The following is an 18,096-nucleotide window of genomic DNA, read 5'->3' on the forward strand; positions in this document are numbered from 1 at the left end:
TGGTGGGGACGCGTGAAATAGAGCTGGAGGCCACGGTGACCCCTCTCTTCCGGACCAGGGCTAGCCGGTCAACACTGCAGCCAAATACGGCCGCCTGCTACCCACTCACAGTCAGGCAGTCACCCAACCTGCCAACCTCTGGAATAAACCCAAATCCTAAACTAAGCTATATCCACCTACACCCGTGACAGTGGCGTGTCCAGACTTTTTTTGACTGGGGTGGCCAGAGTGGACCACTGACTTATGCAGGGGTGGCATGAAGTACGGACACACACACATCTGAACAGCATACATGTATTGTGTTATCACTACCCATATCTACTTTAATTACTACATTGTCTTAATTCTAGTTTATTTTAAAGGTAAATATACCTTCCAATCACAATACAACAGAGTGGCACCATACAAATGTAACATAAATCGTTTTTCGAGTTTAAATTATTCTTACTGCAGGCAGTGCATTTCCTGCAAGGGGGGCATCTCATCCAAACGCAGACCTGCATATTTTGATAGCTGTCATCAGGTTGAAAAAATATATACGAAAGGTTATGAAAATATTTTTGAAAGAAAGTTTTGAAAAAACAGTTTCAAAAGGTTTCCCCAAAAAATTGCTTAAAAGGTTTTGAAACTTTTTCTTAAAAACTTTTTTTCCCACATCTGGACCTGATAGCTGTTGTCAGGGTGCATTTTGTGGCAAGGCCCAATGCAGCCCAGCCCTGAAATGCACCCCACCTATAATGTAAGTTCTGTATATCCTAACATCAAATGATTCTTACTATGTATTGAGGGGACTATATGAGTAACCACAGCAGGTTTCAGGCATCTAGCCCTTTCCTAGTCAAGTTAGTAGGGGGTGCATTTAGTGGCAGGGCCAAACACAGCCCTGCATGTTTTGATTTGCTATGATCAGGTTGAAAAAATATTTTCGAAAGAAAGTTTTGAAAAAAACATTTCAAAAGGTTTACAAATATATATTTTTTTACATTTCAAAACCTTTTCTTCAAACCTTTTTTTTCCACATCTTGACCTGATAACTGTTCTCGGGTACATTTTGTGTTAAGGCCTAATGCAGCCCTACCCTGAAATGCACCCCACCAATAATTTCTAGCATCAAATGATTCTTACTGTATATTGAGGGGACTTCTATGAGTAAGCACATAGGTTTCAGGCATCTGGCACCTAAACTACAGGAGGTAGTTGTTCAAGGAAATCTTTGTCTTTTAATCAGAAGAAAACACAAACAGTCTCTACAAAGAGATCAGTCTACATGAAAAGGTAAAGGTAAAACAGCAACATAATTGGTCCAGGAACCGGGGTCAAAGGTGAAAACAAACAGCTGACTGGCTAAGGAGACACATTTGTCATGAACATGTAGAGTAAGACAGAATGAACATCAACAGATCATCAATAAATGTTGTGAGATAATTTCCTCCTCAAAATTAGTGAAACATTTTCAACATTGTCAAAACATTTCTTTCTTCTAATAGTAAATATATTATCAAATAAAATAAATTCTGAATTCAAAATTTTACACAAACCCATATTTTGGCATTTAATGTGTTTTTTAAGCTAATATATATATGTATATAATATATTAATTTTCATCCACCCTGCAAACACGATACAGAAGAGGCCGTAGGTACACTAGCAGAACAAAATATTCAATACAAAATAGAACCAAATATAATCTGAAAGGCTCAGGTTGGACATTTGAAAGGTGCCTACTACAGTCAGTTGTTACCAGAGGTCAATTATGTGCGGGTGTATGTGTGTGCGTGTGTGTGTGTGTGTGTGTGTGTGTGTGTGTGTGTGTGTGTGTGTGTGTGTGTGACCCAGAAGCACAGCACCAGGCTGTGAAGTGATTGTCACATTTGATACTCTGTCAGCTAGACAGACCAGGGGGAAATGTACATCAGTATATATAAAATACAGCATGTGTGTGTGTGTGGTTATAAAAGGCTGACAGTGAGATGCTGATGGGTCCCTGGAGTTCAGCTCTCATGTGTAGGGCAAGGGGTCGGATTGGAATGATCAATCAGTGAGTCTAGTTTGGTCAGTTCAGGTGAGGGTGTGGCTGGGTGCAGATTTGCTCTCCTCTGCATGCTTAAACATGAGGATGGCGTTGTAAATCTTGAGGGCGGGACCAAGCTTGACACTCATAATCTTCACAATGTCGCGCTGCGTCAGCAGCAGAAAGGCCTTTCCATCGATTTGCTTCCAAAGAAACACAGCATCCAATTAGATTACAACAGCAGCATGGACAGCCAATCAGATTAGAGCAGTAGTGCAGGCAGTTGATCAGATTACAACAGCAATGTGGTTGGCCAATCTGTATTACATTTGTAGTTGTAATGGATAATTCATAACATTCTAGAATATCCCAGAACACTTCAGAACATTCCAAGACATTTTAGACATTGTGTGTTGCCTGTCCCTCATCAAGCTGCTCTGTACTGCTGGTGTTACTCACCTCCTCTCTGAACCTCTTCGCCTGCTCCTCACAGCCTGGGAGCGACTGGAGGAAGTCAGCGACCTGGACATTACATTTAGTCATTTAGCAGACGCTCTTATCCAGAGCGACTTACAGTAAGTACAGGGACATTCCCCCCGAGGCAAGTAGGCTGAAAAAATGCACGGCCGAGGAATCGAACCAGCAACCTTCTGATTACTAGCCCGATTCCCTAACCGCTCAGCCATCTGACTCCCCACACACACACACACACACACACACACACACACACACACACGTAAGGAATGGTTACCAAAACAAATTAACAGAATGCGTGTGTGCATCAGCTGTACAGCTCATTTTGATGATCAGAGGTGATGATTTTCAGAGAAGCGATCCCAAGAGCAGACACAAACCAGCTGGAGCCCCTTCTACAATCAACTCTAACTAATCATCCAACACCTGCAACTGACTCTCTCCAATCAACGCTAACCTTCTAACACCTGCAACTGTTTTTCTCTGCTTCTCTCCTCCTCTGCCTCTTTCTCGAACACCATTTCTCTTTCTGTCTCTGCTATCTTTGGTGTCCCCGTTTCGGAGCAGTTCGGCGGTTACTGACGAGTCTGGGAACAGTGCTGCTAAAAGCTAGCATTGACAGGCTACAGTGTGTGTGTGTGTGTGTGTGTGTGTGTAGTGGAGGGGGGGCTGATTAAACCGAGGACCTTCCTCCAACCCAAGGCACTGACACTTGGCATGCACTCTGAAGAGCTTATGACTGGCTCTAATTGGTCTTCCAGGACTACTGGACTGCTCCTTCAATCACTAAATGGGAGAGCAATTCTCTCTACTGTCCTGGCATCTCTCTCATATCTCTCCCCTTCATCTCTACTCCCTTAACCACACCCAAGCATCTAGATCAGTGGTTCTCAACCCTGTTCCTCACACCTGATTCAAATAAATGGGTCGTTATCTAGCTCTGTAGAAGCCTGGTAACGAACATGCATTTGAATCAGGTGTGTTGGAGCCAAGAAACATCTAAAACATGCAGGACAGGGGTTCCCTGAGGACCAGGGTTGAGAACCACTGATCTAGATGCACCTTCTCCACCCTCCTCCTCACCCTCTTCCTCCTGACCTTCCTGTCCTGGTGTTTCACCTCCTCTGATGGCAGACAGAGGCTGTCTCTCTCTCCTCCTGTCTCCCTCCCTCTAGCTCCAGACTCGTCCAATCAGTCACAGCGGCAGGATAATGTTTCCGGTGCCGGTAACAGTGTCGGTAATGTTAACACCTTTTAGCAGTGGAATGTGGGCTATATGTAAATGAGCTGCAAGGGGCAGTCCCTAGAGAGACTCTGGCATTTCAGCAGACAGATTAAACAATCTGGATCTTTCTCTCCTCTCCTCCCATCCCAACCTTCCCTCCTCTCCTCCTCCCATCCCAACCTTCCCTCCTCTCCTCCTCCCATCCCAACCTTCCCTCCTCTCCTCCTCCCATCCCAACCTTCCCTCTCCTCCTCCCATCCCAACCTTCCCTCCTCTCATCTCAACCTTTCTCTCCTCCTCCCATTCCAACCTTTCTTTTCACATCTTCTGGGGGAGCAAGTGAGAAGCTGACATTTAAATCAGAGACAGAATAAGAGCTTACTGGAGCCTGTCTCTAGACAAAACAGTGACTGACACATTGTGTGTACTGTTCAGTGTGCAAACGTGTGTGTGTGTGTGTGTGAGCCTCACCTCCTCCACGCTCCAGTGCGCCACACGGCTGGCCTGCATGCCCGCCACCCCGGGCAGCAGCTTACAGTGCTGCTCCCAACACAGAGGCAGATCCAGACCCGGTCCAGATGACACCGTCGACAGGAACACAGACTGGTGCAGAGCCTGCTGGAGACTGTCCACCCCCACACCCCGCTCTGCAGGGGGGAGAGGGAAGGGAGGAGGAGGGATTAAAATCACCCTGAGTCGTAGATACATTCAACCAGACCTCCTGTCTCTCTCTTATCCCCTCCTCTGTGCATATTGTTCTAACGAGGTGTTGCGTTGCAGATCCCAGCCCCTGGCTCCTCCCCCTGAGCTGGCACTTCCTGCCGTGCAACCAGGGAATGCCCCTTGTCCTTGTTCCGGTTCCTGTTTGTAAAGCGTAGCGACACAAACCTTGAAGGTTGCCATGACGAGAATTGTTTTTATCAAGACGCACGACAGGTATCTACCCTGCTTTCATAACACGGGAGTTTGGTTACCATGGTAATAGTTCTACAGCAGCAGCTTGGTTGGATGCAGTAGTTTTTTCTCCACACACACACACACACACACACACACACACACACACACACACACACACACACACACACACACACACACACACACAGCCTGTCTGACCACAGGGGATGAGGAGAGTCAGAGAGGAGGCAGAGGCCGTTAAAGATGGAGACTGAGGGAAAGCAGTCATAGAAAGGGTGTACCAAGAGAAACAATCTGCCGGTCGGGTGTGTGTGTGTGTGGTCTCTTGGTCCCAAGAGAGCGTCTTACTTTGTTACATTGAGCAGCTTCCTATGATGTGGTTATATAAGACTAACCAGGATACTAGGGACACAGAAACCCAGTGTAATGAGCAGGACATTGAGTTGCTCGCTACGTGTCCAGGGAAGCAGACTAATGCAGACTTATGAAATCATGTTGACGCCAAAGACAGTCCAACACCACTACTGACATGACAGACATGACAGGCACACTGTTGGATGTGTGTGTGTGTGTGAGTGTGTGAGTGTGTGAGTGTGTGTGTGCTGGAACACGTATGGTCACGTGGGGAGCAGCTCCCGTCGCCCCCTGGAGGGGCGATGATGCCAAACAACCTGGACACAACGAGAGAAAGAGGAGGGCAGAGAGGGTAGGGGGCAGAGAGAGAGGGTAGGGGGGCAGAGAGAGAGGGTAGGGGGGCAGAGAGAGAGGGTAGGGGGGCAGAGAGAGAGGGAAGGGTGGGCAGAGAGGGTAGGGGGGCAGAGAGAGAGGGAAGGGTGGGCAGAGAGGGTAGGGGGGCAGAGAGAGGGAATGAGAAGGAGCTGTGGGAGTCTGTCTTCTGGACAGTGTCAGGGGGACACCATCTGTCTCCCTTTCATTATGGATGGATACACAAAGAAAGGTGACCGCTCTCCCCTCCCCTCCCCTCCTATTTGGGGGATGAATAGGGATGTAGGGATGGAGGGTTGGAAAGACTGGCCGCCTCCGCCAGCTCAGCCAGGCAGCTCGTGACCCGGCTTTCTGAGGCTGAGACAATGTGGCACGGCGTGTGTGTGCACGTGTGGGTGTGTGTGTGTTGGTGTGTAGTGGCAGTAATGTGTTCTGTCATCACACCTCCAGCACTTTCACCTCCTCTTATCGTCTTTGCTGCAGTCTCCCACACACACACACGCAAAATCTGAGTTAAATTTAGTTTCTCACTGTGTTGGCAGGCTGGCAGAATGTACACACACACAGAGACAGAGTTTTCGCCTCGGACGTGATTGAAATATTCAACACTGGATCGGGCATAGATCACCATGGTAACCCTGCTCTCACCTGTCATCACATTGGCCAGCACCTCATCTTCATCTTCCTCCTCCTCTTCCTCCTCCTTCTTTACACGCACATACCTGGCTGACTGGGCAAGCCTGGCCAAAGAGAGAGAGACAGAAAAAGATTGGTGCATATCTCCTCACTACTATGTTGTCTGCAGAGTTCTACCGAGATAGGGGGTAAGGAGAGGAGGATGGGGGGGGGGGGTGAGGGTTGGGTCAGAGGGGGGAGGGAAGGAGTGGTTGGGGTTGAAGAATGAAGTGGAACAAGGATGGATGGAGTTGGGAATGAACGAAGCTTGAAAGAGAGATGGAGAGAAGGGATCGAGAGAGAAGGACTGAGGGGCGTGTGAGAGGGGGAGAGAGGAGGGGGGGAAGGAGGTAGTGTATAATGTTCTCTGTCTCCCTGAGGCCGTAGCTCCAAACATGGTCTCCGTTTCACATCCTGCCAGCTCAGATCTTCCTCATTAAACCATCTAACCCCCCTCTATCCCCTCTTCTCTGTCTGCATCTCTCCTTTTCTCCCTCTCTATCGCCCTCTCTCTCTCTCTCTCTCCGTCCCTCTGAGGGAATTGGTGTGATAACTAACATGAATGATTAAACAGGGTGGATGAGAGGGGGTAGGGGGAGGAAAGGGGGGAGAGAGGATGGAGTTCAGCTAAATAACTGAGGATGAATAAAAAATTAAGATGTGTTCTAATTGAATTATCGGTGAGCGGAGGAGGGGAGAGAGGAGGGGAGGAGAGGAGAGAGAGGAGGGGAGGGGAGAGAGGAGGGGAGGGGAGGGGAGGAGAGAGAGGAGGGGAGGGGAGAGAGGAGGGGAGGGGAGAGAGGAGGGGAGGGGAGGAGAGAGAGGAGGGGAGGGGAGAGGAGAGAGGAGGGGAGGAGAAAGAGGAGGGGAGGAGAGAAAAAGAAAGACAGGTGACACGGAGGGGAGGAGTAAAAGGGGTGAGGAGTTGAGGGGGAGGGGAGCAGAGGAGAGGAGAGCAGAGTAGAGCAAAGCAGAGCAGAGGAGAGCAGAGGAGCAGCTGAATGTAGTCCTTGGTTCTTATGGATAACAGCAGTTACATAAGGTGCTGATCCAGATATAGCAGAAAAGAACAAGTTCCATGCTCCATGTTCTCCTCTGCCTTACATTTTACATAACTCCACCTTTATATAATCACTCTGCCATGGAGTCCAATCCTCCTCTCTACCTCCTCTTCAACCTCTTTGTCTACTCTTTCCCTCCACTTCTCTACCTCTTCTTCCTTCTCCACTTTATCCTCCTCTTCCACCTCCTGTCCCTTCTCTTTTAAACCAGTCCCGATCAAACGGAACCACAGTTCTGGGCATCCTTGTACACAAGGCTGTGTTTCTTTAGTAGTCAGCGATGAAGCTGTTCAAATTCACACAATGCTGTGTATGCCCAGATAGTGTGTTTATAAAAGTATGAGTGTTTGTGCCTGTGTGTGTGTGTGTTAGTTTGTGTGGTGTACTGTACGTGTGTTAGTGTGTGTATGTTTGTGTACTTTAGGCATGTACTGTATGTGTGTGTGTGTGTATGTGTGTGTGTACCTGCTGGGCAGCCTGCCTCTTTTGCCCTGGGCAGACAGCAGCTTGTTTCCCTGAGTTGCTGGCTCCTCCCTCTTCACCATGGCCACGCCCCCAGGGGGACGTCCCCTCAGACGACCACCTGACACCTCAAACCCCCCCGACCTGGACAGGAAGAGGGAAAGGAGAGAACAGGAGGACAGATTGAGAGGGGAGGAAGAAGGAGAATGAGAGGGGGCGGGAGGAGAGGAGAGGAGGAGGGAAAGGAGAGAACAGGAGGACAGATTGAGAGGGGAGGAAGAAGGAGAATGAGAGGGGGCGGGAGGAGAGGAGGAGGGAAAGGAGAGAACAGGAGGACAGATTGAGAGGGGAGGAAGAAGGAGAATGAGAGGGGGCGGGAGGAGAGGAGGAGGGAAAGGAAATGAGAAAATCAAAGGGTAGATGTTAGTGTTCCAGAAGACGTGACGAGACAGAGTGTAGTTTATCTCAAACACTGAGGATCAATACACCTATTATTATCCCCCTGTTCCTTCCCTCCTTTCATCTGCCTCCCCCCCCCCCCCCCCCTCTGCCTTCATCTCTCCTCTGCCGGCCCAAACGCTGCAGGCTGTTCTACAGCCAGAGTGACAGTAGACATGCAATGTGACGGCGTATCTTTGTTCTCGTATAGTGAAGAGCCAGAGGAAGTTCTTCTTCTTAGCTTATTGTGCCGTTTAAAGATTGAAAGTGAATCCTCTCCTCCCCTCTCCTTATCCCTCCACATGCCTGATGCTCACTTGCGTTCTCACCATGTCAACTCAAACACTCTCTCTCTTGTCACCTCGCGGAAGTTTCACGGTGCGGTAGAGACGGCAGGCCAAGAGGATTGTGGGCGCTCAGAGCTAAGCCTATCAGAGAGCTTGGTCATGCTCAGATCTTTTTAATACTCTGAACCTCCCCCCCACTCCTCTCTCTCCCTTTCTCTCCTATCGCTCTTGTTCTCTACTAAGCGTCTCTACATTCATTTTCCCCACTCTGACCATCCCTGCTCCCTCTCCTTCTCTCACAGAGCACCTCTGACTTTGTCTCCACAGTTTGTCTTGGCCTGCTTTGTGTTTGGTGGTGAGACGGAGTGACATCACTACCTGTCTGCGTGGTCGTCAGGGGGCGTGTCCAGCTGGTGGTCGTCAGGGAGGAGCCTCTTAGTCTTCTGGACAAAGTGGACCGGTACGAAGGTGATCTGCTTCTCTCCTCCCAGGCGGTCTGGAACCACAACCTCCTTCTTCACATTAAGGTCTGAGTAAGGACAGCCAAAGGCACTGGGCAAAGGGGGGTCAGAGAACAATAGGAGAGAGGGTAAGACGGGGATGGAGGGAGAAAAGAGAGGCAGAGCGGGAACGAGAGCCTGGATACACAAAGTGTAACAACATCACCCAGCCACAACAGTGACTGCTGAGTGTGTGTGTGTGTGTGTGTGTGTGAGAGACCAGGTCCTCACACATTCCTGGTTCCATACACAGACACACCTAGGAAGCCAGCTCATTAATCATGTATCCAGCTGTGCTGACACACCACTCCCCTCTGCAGCCTCCACTCTCTCCTCCTCCCTTCTCTCTGTCGCATCGCTCTCCTTCCATTCCCTCCCCCCTTCCTCCCCCCCTCCCCTCTTCCTCCCCCCCTCCCCTCTTCCCGTCCTCCCCCTCTCCCCGTCCTCCCCCTCTCCCCCTTATAGACAGCCCTGCAGTTCAATGGTGCATGCAGAAGGCAACATTGCAACAGCCCACAAACAGTGTAGATCCAGCAGGGCCGGGTGCTGAGGTGAGGAGGCAGCCAATGGAGGGTGAAACCATGGAGACAACTAAGAAAGTCAACATGTTGGTGCTTGTTTGTCCTCTGATGCAGTTGTCCTGCTCTCATAGACTTCCCAGAGCGTGACAAATGTTTGTGTGTGTGTTGGTCTCTAAATCAAATTTTGTCCAGTTTGGACGTCTGAATTTAGAGGTTTCAAACGGCTTCCAGCCTCCAATGCAGTAAGATCTGTCTCAGATGTAACAGTACGTACACAGAATGCTTCAATAAAGTCAGCATCACCCAGTACTCATTATAGCTTTCATTTGCCTCCATATATCCAGTGATGCTTTCATTACCGTGTTTCTGTATGTGTGTGTGTTATGTGTGTGTGTGTATACGGGTCTGGTTTGTTTACTGTAATAAAGGAGCTGTTGCAAATGACGTCCCCAACTTTCTCTCATACATCACATTCTATCACAGTGATGGCCCAGCCCATTAAACAGAAGAGGCATCTCATATTCCCAGAAGCAGTGTGGGAGAATGGCGCTTCACAAGAAAGCAAAGGAAGTTTCACTTTGAAAGCAGCAGTTTCAGGGTTTTTGATTAATTCATGCAGATGAGATGTAAATTACATGTAGATTTCTTTCTGTTTCTGGTGAGAGCGGAGTTCTAAATTGCTTTGGCAATACAAGATCCACCTGCTCCAATCTGGACATGACCAGTCCTGCCAGAACCTGTCTGTCTCTCCCCTCTCCCCCTTTTTCTCTCTCTCCTTTTCTCCCTCTCTCTCCCCTTTTTCTCTCTCTCCTTTTCTCCCTCTCTCTCTCCTTATCTCCCTCTCTCTCTCCTTATCTCCCTCTCTCTCTCTCTCTCTCTCTCTCTTTCCACCCTTTTCTAAGGTACAGTTGCTTGCTTGTGTTTCAGTCGTGAGCTGAGTATTGTTGTGTATGTTTACCTGTGATGTCCTGAGTATTTTGCTCCTTTGATGTGTCCAACCCCTCTGCAGCCTGGCGTAGGACACACCCCCTGGGCAGAGACAGGCTTGAGGTCTGAGGAACCCGCTGCAGCTGGAGACACGCATGCGCACACACACACACACGCGCGCACACAGTCAATCACAGAATACCTAGAAACAGCAGTTGAGAGTTCTAGAAGGTTTTAGAAGACTTTGCTGAGGTATGACTCCTCAGTGTCCCTGCTGTTCACTGCTGTCCTGTCTGCTGCAGCTGCTTGGTGACCTGAGACACCTGATCAATAATATTGATCACACACACACACACACACACACTCACTCACACACACAGGAGAGGTGCTTGAAGAACGAGAGGACAAACGGATGAAGGGAGTAGGAGGGACGACTGAAGGAGATCAACCACACACACACACACACACACACTAGTCTACTGGGTGGGCAGACTCACAGAGGGGGGGCTCCAGGGGGTGCCCAGTGCTGGAGCACCAGCCCACAGGATGCAGGTCACTGTGGTCAGAGTCCACCCAGAAGTCAAACTTCTCCTGCCAACCATCAAAATGGATCTGGGATAGGGAGGGGGGGGGGGGGAGCAAAATAACTGATGAGAGAAACTTCATATCTGATCTTCTACTATTTAGAATCGAATGTTTATAACTCTCGTCTTTCGAACTACAATTCTCATGCTGTTTTCCGCATCAGCACCAAACTCTTTCCCTCACTCAGCTCTCCCAAGAACTACAATAACTGCACCACATTAAATATTAATCTATGTAAGACCCATTAAAATATCCCACAAGAGGACAGGACATGAGTCGGTAGAATCACACATGTATGCGTATGCCCGTGCACACACACTCCTCCAAAGTATACATTCTACATTTGTATAAATCTAATCAATTTCTGGGCAGTTGCAGCAGCAGTACGGAACACAATCCAATCATGACTGTTCTTCCAACATCCCCCTCTCCCCCTCTCCCCCTTCTCCCCCCTCCCTCTCTCTAACACACACAGAGTACATGTGAAACACTCCTGCAGAACTGGCCTTGTCACACACACACCCACACCTAGGTAGTGAGAGTGTCAAGAGTGACCGTGAGCTAGACAACTGATTCCATTAAGATGAATGGAAGGGTTGTGTGTGTTTGTGTGTGAGTGAGTGTGTGGATCAATAAGTCAATTTCCTTCTGTGACCCATGACAAAGGCATTCGGGGATAACGCGCGTGTCTGACAATGTAATATAGGATTAATGTGCGTCAGACAGTGCCACCATACCCAGGCCCTCCGTATTGTCTGTAAGTCTCTCTCCAGGAAGGATGTTATATGTTCTTGGATGTTTGCTTGGCTAGTGCTCTGAGACAGTATTTTACCCTTGGATAGAACCCCTCCAACAAAGCCCTCAGGGACTTATTTCCATATCTGTGGTAAATCAATAAATGGTCAAATCAATACATGGGTGTCTTGACTGACAGTAAAACACACACAGACCTACAGTACCTTGACTCTGTAGTCCTCAGTGTCAGCGATGGTGGCTACTCTTATCAGCATGGGGTTCCTCCTGTCCACAGCCTCCAGCTTCATGTTCACCCTGAAACCATGAGGGGCCCTCTGGGATAGGACCACACACCTGTCAATTATTGTACGCACGCTTCTGATAGGGCTAGAGATCTGTCAATCGTGGTTGGTTACCATAGCGAAAGCCTGGCTGGGTAATGCGGTGCAGCCATTGTCTTCTAGATACTCCTCCCAGAGGAAGTGTTCTGGGTTTGGATGTCCTTAAACACACACGACATGATGACTACATGAGGATTCACTCACACACACACACACACGTGTGTTTCATAGTGTGTGCAGCGTGTGTGTTGTCAGTGTGTGTACTGTGTGTTCTCACCCTGAGGTGCAGTAAGAGGTCGTACATGGTCCTGGCACCAGCCCACAGGGTGGATATGAGGGCTGCTGACGTCACACCTGCAACACACACACACACACACACAGGTGTGGAGAAGCATCAGAACACGTCTCCCCTCACACACTCCTCTACACAGCTGTGCAGCAGAGTTAAATACCCAATCAGTACGCAGCACTCAAACAACTCACTCCTAATTGGTGTCTCACAGGACCTGTACGATGAACATCTTTGTGTGTATGTGTCACTGCAGGTGTGTGTGTGTGTGTGTCACAGCAGGTGTGTGTGTGTATGTGTCACTGCAGGTGTGTGTGTGTAGCAGTGAGTTGAGGTGAGTCAGAGCTGCGATGCCCCTGGTGTTTCCATACATACAGGAGCTCCCCCTGCTGGTCACAGTATGACATAGACAAACCCTTTTTTTCTGTTTGTATTCCTAAGTCTGCCAGTCACATGTTCCCTTTGTCAGGGTAATGTGGTGGCGGAAATGCAGCACATACAAACACTGAAGGGATACACTCAGTGTTTGGTGATTTCAGTGGTAAGATTTGGTGATGTCAGTGGTAAGATTTGGTGATGTCAGTGGTGTGATTTGGTGATGTCAGTGGTGTGATTTGGTGATGTCAGTGGTAAGATTTGGTGATGTCAGTGGTGTGATTTGGTGATGTCAGTGGTGTGATTTGGTGATGTCAGTGGTGTGATTTGGTGATGTCAGTGGTGTGATTGGTCAGCTCACCAGTAGTCGTAGGTGTCGTCCCAGTTGTCAAAGTGGACCAGGAAGCGGCGGTCTACAATGTCAGCCACGGACGCCACACACACCAGACACGGGTTCTTCCTGTCTACAGCCTCCAGCTTCATGCCCACCTGCAGCCTGCAGGAGCCCTGGGGCTACACACACACACACACGTTAAGCTTAGAAGCAGCCATAACGTTTATTTTGTGCCATCTGTATTTGAATACAAGCTTGCATTTGTCTCGAGACAGTGCAAGGCCCTGTGTGACGTCGCATGGTTCATTATTAATAAGGTGAGCTGATCCGAGCCTGGGAGCGTACAGTGCTGTGGTCTCTGAACAGGGCCTCTGGGGCGGCCTGGGATTCACAGGAGAGGAGGTACTTCTCCCAGTCAAACTCTTCTTCACTGTAGCCTGCAGGGGGGGGGTGGAGTCAGAGAGATACATAAACAATCCTGGTACATAGTCTATATTTTAGACATACAAAAACACACACACACACACACACACACACAAACACACACCTTTAGGTGGGTGGAGCGTGTGTTCTGTTGCCTGGCACCAGCCAGCTGGTCTGATGTCGGGGGAGTCAGCATTTACCCAGAAGTCATAGCACTCAGAGTAACCATCAATGTGTAGACGCATTCGGAAGCCAATCACCTGTAAGTTCCAGAGTCACATGGTCTACACACCGGACATGTATGTGTCACACCTGTCTGGAAGTTGGCAAACCAACTTCCTGTTTATGTGTGTGTATGTGTATGTGTGACCTCACCTCTGCCACCGACAGGACACAGAACATGGAGGGGTGGAGGGGGTCGATGCCCTCCAACCTCATTACCACCTTGAAACCATTCTTACTGCTGGGGAACGACTGGGCCTGGGGTAGGGGCGCAAAAACACAGGAAGGAGGAGACAGATTAAGCGGTTTCTGGTTCACATCTGAAGAATTACTTCACACAGAATAACAACACAATCATCACCATAACAACGTTCTCTCGTAACAAGCCCTCCCTCTCTGCTCTATTGGGTCTTGGCAGCCCCGGTTGTCGTGGAAACGAACATTGGTGCCAGGGCTGAAACAGATGTCCCGTCCAATCACTGCACATGAAAACCGCTCCTCTTCCTCACTCCATGTGGTCAATCAGCATGAACATGTGGTGAGGGTTGTGCATGTGTGTTTGCGTGCAAGTGTTTGTTGAGTGTGTGTGTGTCAGGGTTTCCCGCAGCACTTGGGCGGCCGCCTAAGCAACACACGCCTGCCGCCTTAACTACGTCGTCAAAAAAATTATAATATAGATATATATATATATATATATTTTACAGCGATATCCGCCGTTGTCCTGTTTTTTCCCTTCCATTCGAAAACATGACCAACACCAGTCTTGCTTCTCTACAGAACGCATTAGTGTATCACACAAACTAGTGTGTGTAAATTGTGTCTGTGTATTTAGTGCGTGTGGGTGTATATATAAAATGTGTCTGTGTGTATATTGTAAGTGTGTGTGTAGAGTGAGTGTGTGTAGAGTGAATGTGTAGTGTGTGTGTGTGTAGAGTGAGTGTGTAGAGTGAGTGTGTAGAGTGAGTGTATGTAGAGTGAGTATGTGTGCGTGTAGAGTGAGTGAGTGAGTGAGTGAGTGAGTGAGTGAGTGTGTGTGTAAATTGTGTCTGTGTATTTAGTGCGTGTGGGTGTATATATAAAATGTGTCTGTGTGTATATTGTAAGTGTGTGTGTAGAGTGAGTGTGTGTAGAGTGAGTGTGTAGTGTGTGTGTGTGTGTAGAGTGAGTGTGTAGAGTGAGTGTGTAGTGTGTGTGTGTGTAGAGTGAGTGTGTAGAGTGAGTGTGTAGAGTGAGTGTGTAGAGTGAGTGTATGTAGAGTGAGTATGTGTGCGTGTAGAGTGAGTGAGTGAGTGAGTGAGTGAGTGTGTGTAGAGTGAGTGAGTGAGTGAGTGAGTGAGTGAGTGAGTGTGTGTGTGTGTGTAGAGTGAGTGTGTAGTGTGTGTGTGTGTGTGTGTAGAGTGTGTGTGTGTGTGTAGAGTGAGTGTGTAGAGTGTGTGTGTGTGTGTGTGTGTACCTCAGTGAACAGTGTAACAGGAGCAGCAGCACAGGTGTCATCCATGGTCCCCTCCTCCTCCAGATACTGATCCCATGACCACACCTTCCTCTTACTGCTCACTGATGCAACACACACAGCAAGGACCAACACACACACAGTACATCAGTCAATACATTAGTAGATCAATCCAACCCCAGTGTGTGTGTGTGTGTTGTGTGTGTGTACCTGGTGTGTTGCTGGGTGTCTTGTTCTTCATCTTGGCGGGATCCTCCTTCGGTCTCTGAAACACCACAGAGCAGACTTAGACATGGACGGAAGCACCAGTTTGTCTAGAGTGTTAGAGACGACACCGCCATCAGCATACTCACTCTCAGACAGTACTCGTCAGTCGCACCCTTCGAGGTCACGCTCAGCTTCCTCTTCCTGTCGCTCTGTATGCTGGGAAACATGATCACTCCTACAGCCAGGAGATGAAGAAGACACACAGTCAACAGCTACGTCCACTCCTCCCCTGGGATTACTGGGATGGGTGGAGCTCAGTGGTAGAGCATTTTCCGATAGCTCTAAAAGTCCCAGGTTCAAAACTCTCCTCATACATCGCTTTGGAAGAAAGCATCTGCCAAGTGAATATATTAACATTACACATCACTGTAGTGTTACTCTGTAACACTGAAAATCGAATACATAAATAAACAAATCACATTTTTGTTCCATGTGACATTTCATACAGTTGTGCCCAGAAAAGAAAGTCAGACAAAAACAGGAAGTAGTAGATATCTGGGGGAATAATCCACTTAATAAAAGTGCAGTCACAGCGTCTGGGGAGGAGGACACACCACATTCCTCCGTTAGCATGGTGGAAAGGTTCTTCTGCTTTACTGGGCATAATGCTGTGTGTGTGTGGAGAATGTGTGTGTAGAATGTGTGTGTAGAATGTGTGTCTAAGAGATGTGTGTTTGGTACAATAAGGATGTCTATGGTCTGTCACTTTGCAAGCTTAAACCCTGGGGGCCCCAAACTGCAGCAAGTCCATTTAGTGTCTGGTAAAATGCAAAGCTGTACAGAATCTGACAGGGGGTTTGTACAGCTAGAGCCCAACATTAAGACCTCGCCAAGCCAATTTACTGAGGCAGAAACTGCAAGACAAGCAGAACTTTTCAAAGAGTTCTTCTAGTAAAAGTCTTCTGAGAAGAAACTTTTTGTAACTCTTCAAACAAGCATGTTGAGGTTGACGAAGGCCATATCGCAGTTTGAATCACACACACACAGGTCTCAGGTGAAGTAGGCTACACTTCTATCCTTTCCACAGTGACTCACCCACCTTGTCCTTCCACCAATCAGTGCCTCAGTCTCCAGTCCTTCCACCAATCAGGGCCTCAGTCTCCAGTCCTTCCACCAATCAGGGCCTCGTCTCCAGTCCTTCCACCAATCAGGGCCTCAGTCAATAGGCTTCCATTCCAGTCACATTCTAGGTCTCCACCAGGTCAATCTGTAGAACAGAGCCAGAAAAAAACTGACAATACACTTCTACAATACAGTTCCATTACGTAACCCAGTTAGTGTGTAACACAGCAGTAACACAATAGAAACAAACCTGTAACCCAACACAGTGGAATGAACAGTAGCAGTACAGCCACAGTAGCAGTTACAACAGTAGAAACAACATGAACACAATAGAAACACAGCAGATACACGGTAGAAACAAAGCAGTGACAGCAGGAACACAAGCAGCAAACGAGTAAAACACAGTAGAAACAGCAGTAAAGCAGTAGAAACACCGCAGTAACTGAGTGAAAGCACTACAGAAAGATGGTGGAAATTCAACAAATGGTCAAAAACATCTCGGCCTAAACAAACCACGTTCATAGCTTCGCTGTTGGGTACTCATGTTCATGAATTAGCTTTGTAGTTTTGAATCCATCACGTAGTAGTTTATTCTAACAATCAACTGCATCTTGAAATTAAGGCTTTGGTGATAATTTGTTAAGAAGTCTGTTTTGGGAGAAGAACCCCTTTGCCATTTTCCATGAAAACATAATGCAGGACAACAACAACAACCACTAAATGCATTTTAGGAGGAAATGGTCACTCCGCCCAGCAACACAAAAGCACCGTGATGGTGGCAGAAGTAAAGACGGAAAATAAAGAAAAACCTGATAAAAGCTGCAAAAACAGTCCCAAGCAAAGTCGTCCCCTCTCCGACAAACACATCCAAACTCTTCATCAAGATGAGTTATAATTGCAGCCTACGTAAATAGCGTAAAGAGCTGACGACAAAAAGGAAACATTTCCGAGAAATAAGCTATAGTTTCACTTACAGTAGCGCGAGCAGCACGGTGTTTACAATATCATACCACACGTTGAGCAGACTATTCAGCGTCAAATGAGCGGAAATACGGGACGTGGAAACTAATTCACGTCTAATAGTTCGAAAGTTGAGAGAAAAGGGCATTGTATCGTATGTTTATATTCGCTACGTGTAAAATGTGAAAACATTGAGATTAGCAGCATAGCAATTCCCACGCATCTGACACAAAGGGGGAGCCCGAAACGTCTCTTTCACTGCACTCTGTCCTATAAAAGCAGTTTGCCGACAGTGTGTGTCCGTGTGCTTGATTATCGTTATAACACTAAGAGCAGTAAGCCAGCTGTAAACGATGAATCTTACCCACTAGGCAGCTTTGCCCCTCCGTGTTGTGACAGTCGTGGTGACAGCAGGAAAGGGGCTCGCTCACAGTATGGAATTGTGCGCATGTGCGGTCGGGAAAAGGCCTGGCCATCTATGGTAAGGATGATTGAACAGGTGTGACAAAATCATTGCATTGGAGGAGAGGAGGTGGTAGGTTAAATGAAGCATGTCTTCCCCATTTATACTGAACAACAACAATTTCGTTGTAGAGTAAAATGCCCTACTTTTTCTGATGTGTTTGTGCGTGCGTGGAGCGTTTTATGAAGCATGGATTTTTACTGGATTCAGCAAGATTCGGAGGACGGTGCAATCACAAGTCTCAGGAGCAGATTGGCATTGTAAAACAAAGAAAGGAACCAGCCTAGCCTAGTGTGTAAACACCAGGTCCTCCTCTCTGAGAAGATGGGGTTTGACCCCAAATCCACTGAAGACCTCACACTCCAGGC

The 18,096-nt window shown here is 48.0% G+C and overlaps 1 protein-coding gene across 6 annotated transcripts; it reads right to left on the reverse strand.

The window, feature by feature from the left end:
* Positions 1-1,200: 1,200 nt before the first annotated feature.
* LOC134034767 (lethal(3)malignant brain tumor-like protein 4) lies at positions 1,201-17,714 on the reverse strand. 6 transcript variants are annotated; one of them, XM_062479364.1, is made up of 20 exons: positions 17,630-17,714; positions 16,283-16,450; positions 15,330-15,418; positions 15,187-15,241; positions 14,980-15,080; positions 13,680-13,784; positions 13,429-13,564; positions 13,227-13,318; positions 12,909-13,060; positions 12,161-12,237; positions 11,959-12,044; positions 11,767-11,877; positions 10,720-10,834; positions 10,254-10,365; positions 8,653-8,826; positions 7,553-7,693; positions 6,000-6,091; positions 4,182-4,357; positions 2,471-2,533; positions 1,201-2,214 (listed from the first exon to the last, which is right to left on the reverse strand). In XM_062479364.1, exons 3-20 carry the CDS (start codon positions 15,408-15,410, stop codon positions 2,059-2,061), a joined length of 2,025 nt encoding a protein of 674 aa, XP_062335348.1. In that variant the 5' UTR covers positions 15,411-15,418; positions 16,283-16,450; positions 17,630-17,714; the 3' UTR covers positions 1,201-2,058. The 6 variants fall into 6 exon arrangements, with proteins under 6 accessions (XP_062335348.1, XP_062335352.1, XP_062335351.1 ...); XM_062479368.1 differs by lacking the exon at positions 17,630-17,714 and adding an exon at positions 17,115-17,258 and having other exon boundaries at positions 15,187-15,232; positions 16,279-16,450; XM_062479367.1 differs by lacking the exon at positions 17,630-17,714 and adding an exon at positions 17,115-17,257 and having other exon boundaries at positions 15,187-15,232.
* Positions 17,715-18,096: the final 382 nt, after the last annotated feature.

This window comes from Osmerus eperlanus, chromosome 15 (assembly GCF_963692335.1).
Source record: "Osmerus eperlanus chromosome 15, fOsmEpe2.1, whole genome shotgun sequence".
In the NCBI taxonomy this organism is placed as follows: Eukaryota; Metazoa; Chordata; class Actinopteri; order Osmeriformes; family Osmeridae; genus Osmerus; species Osmerus eperlanus.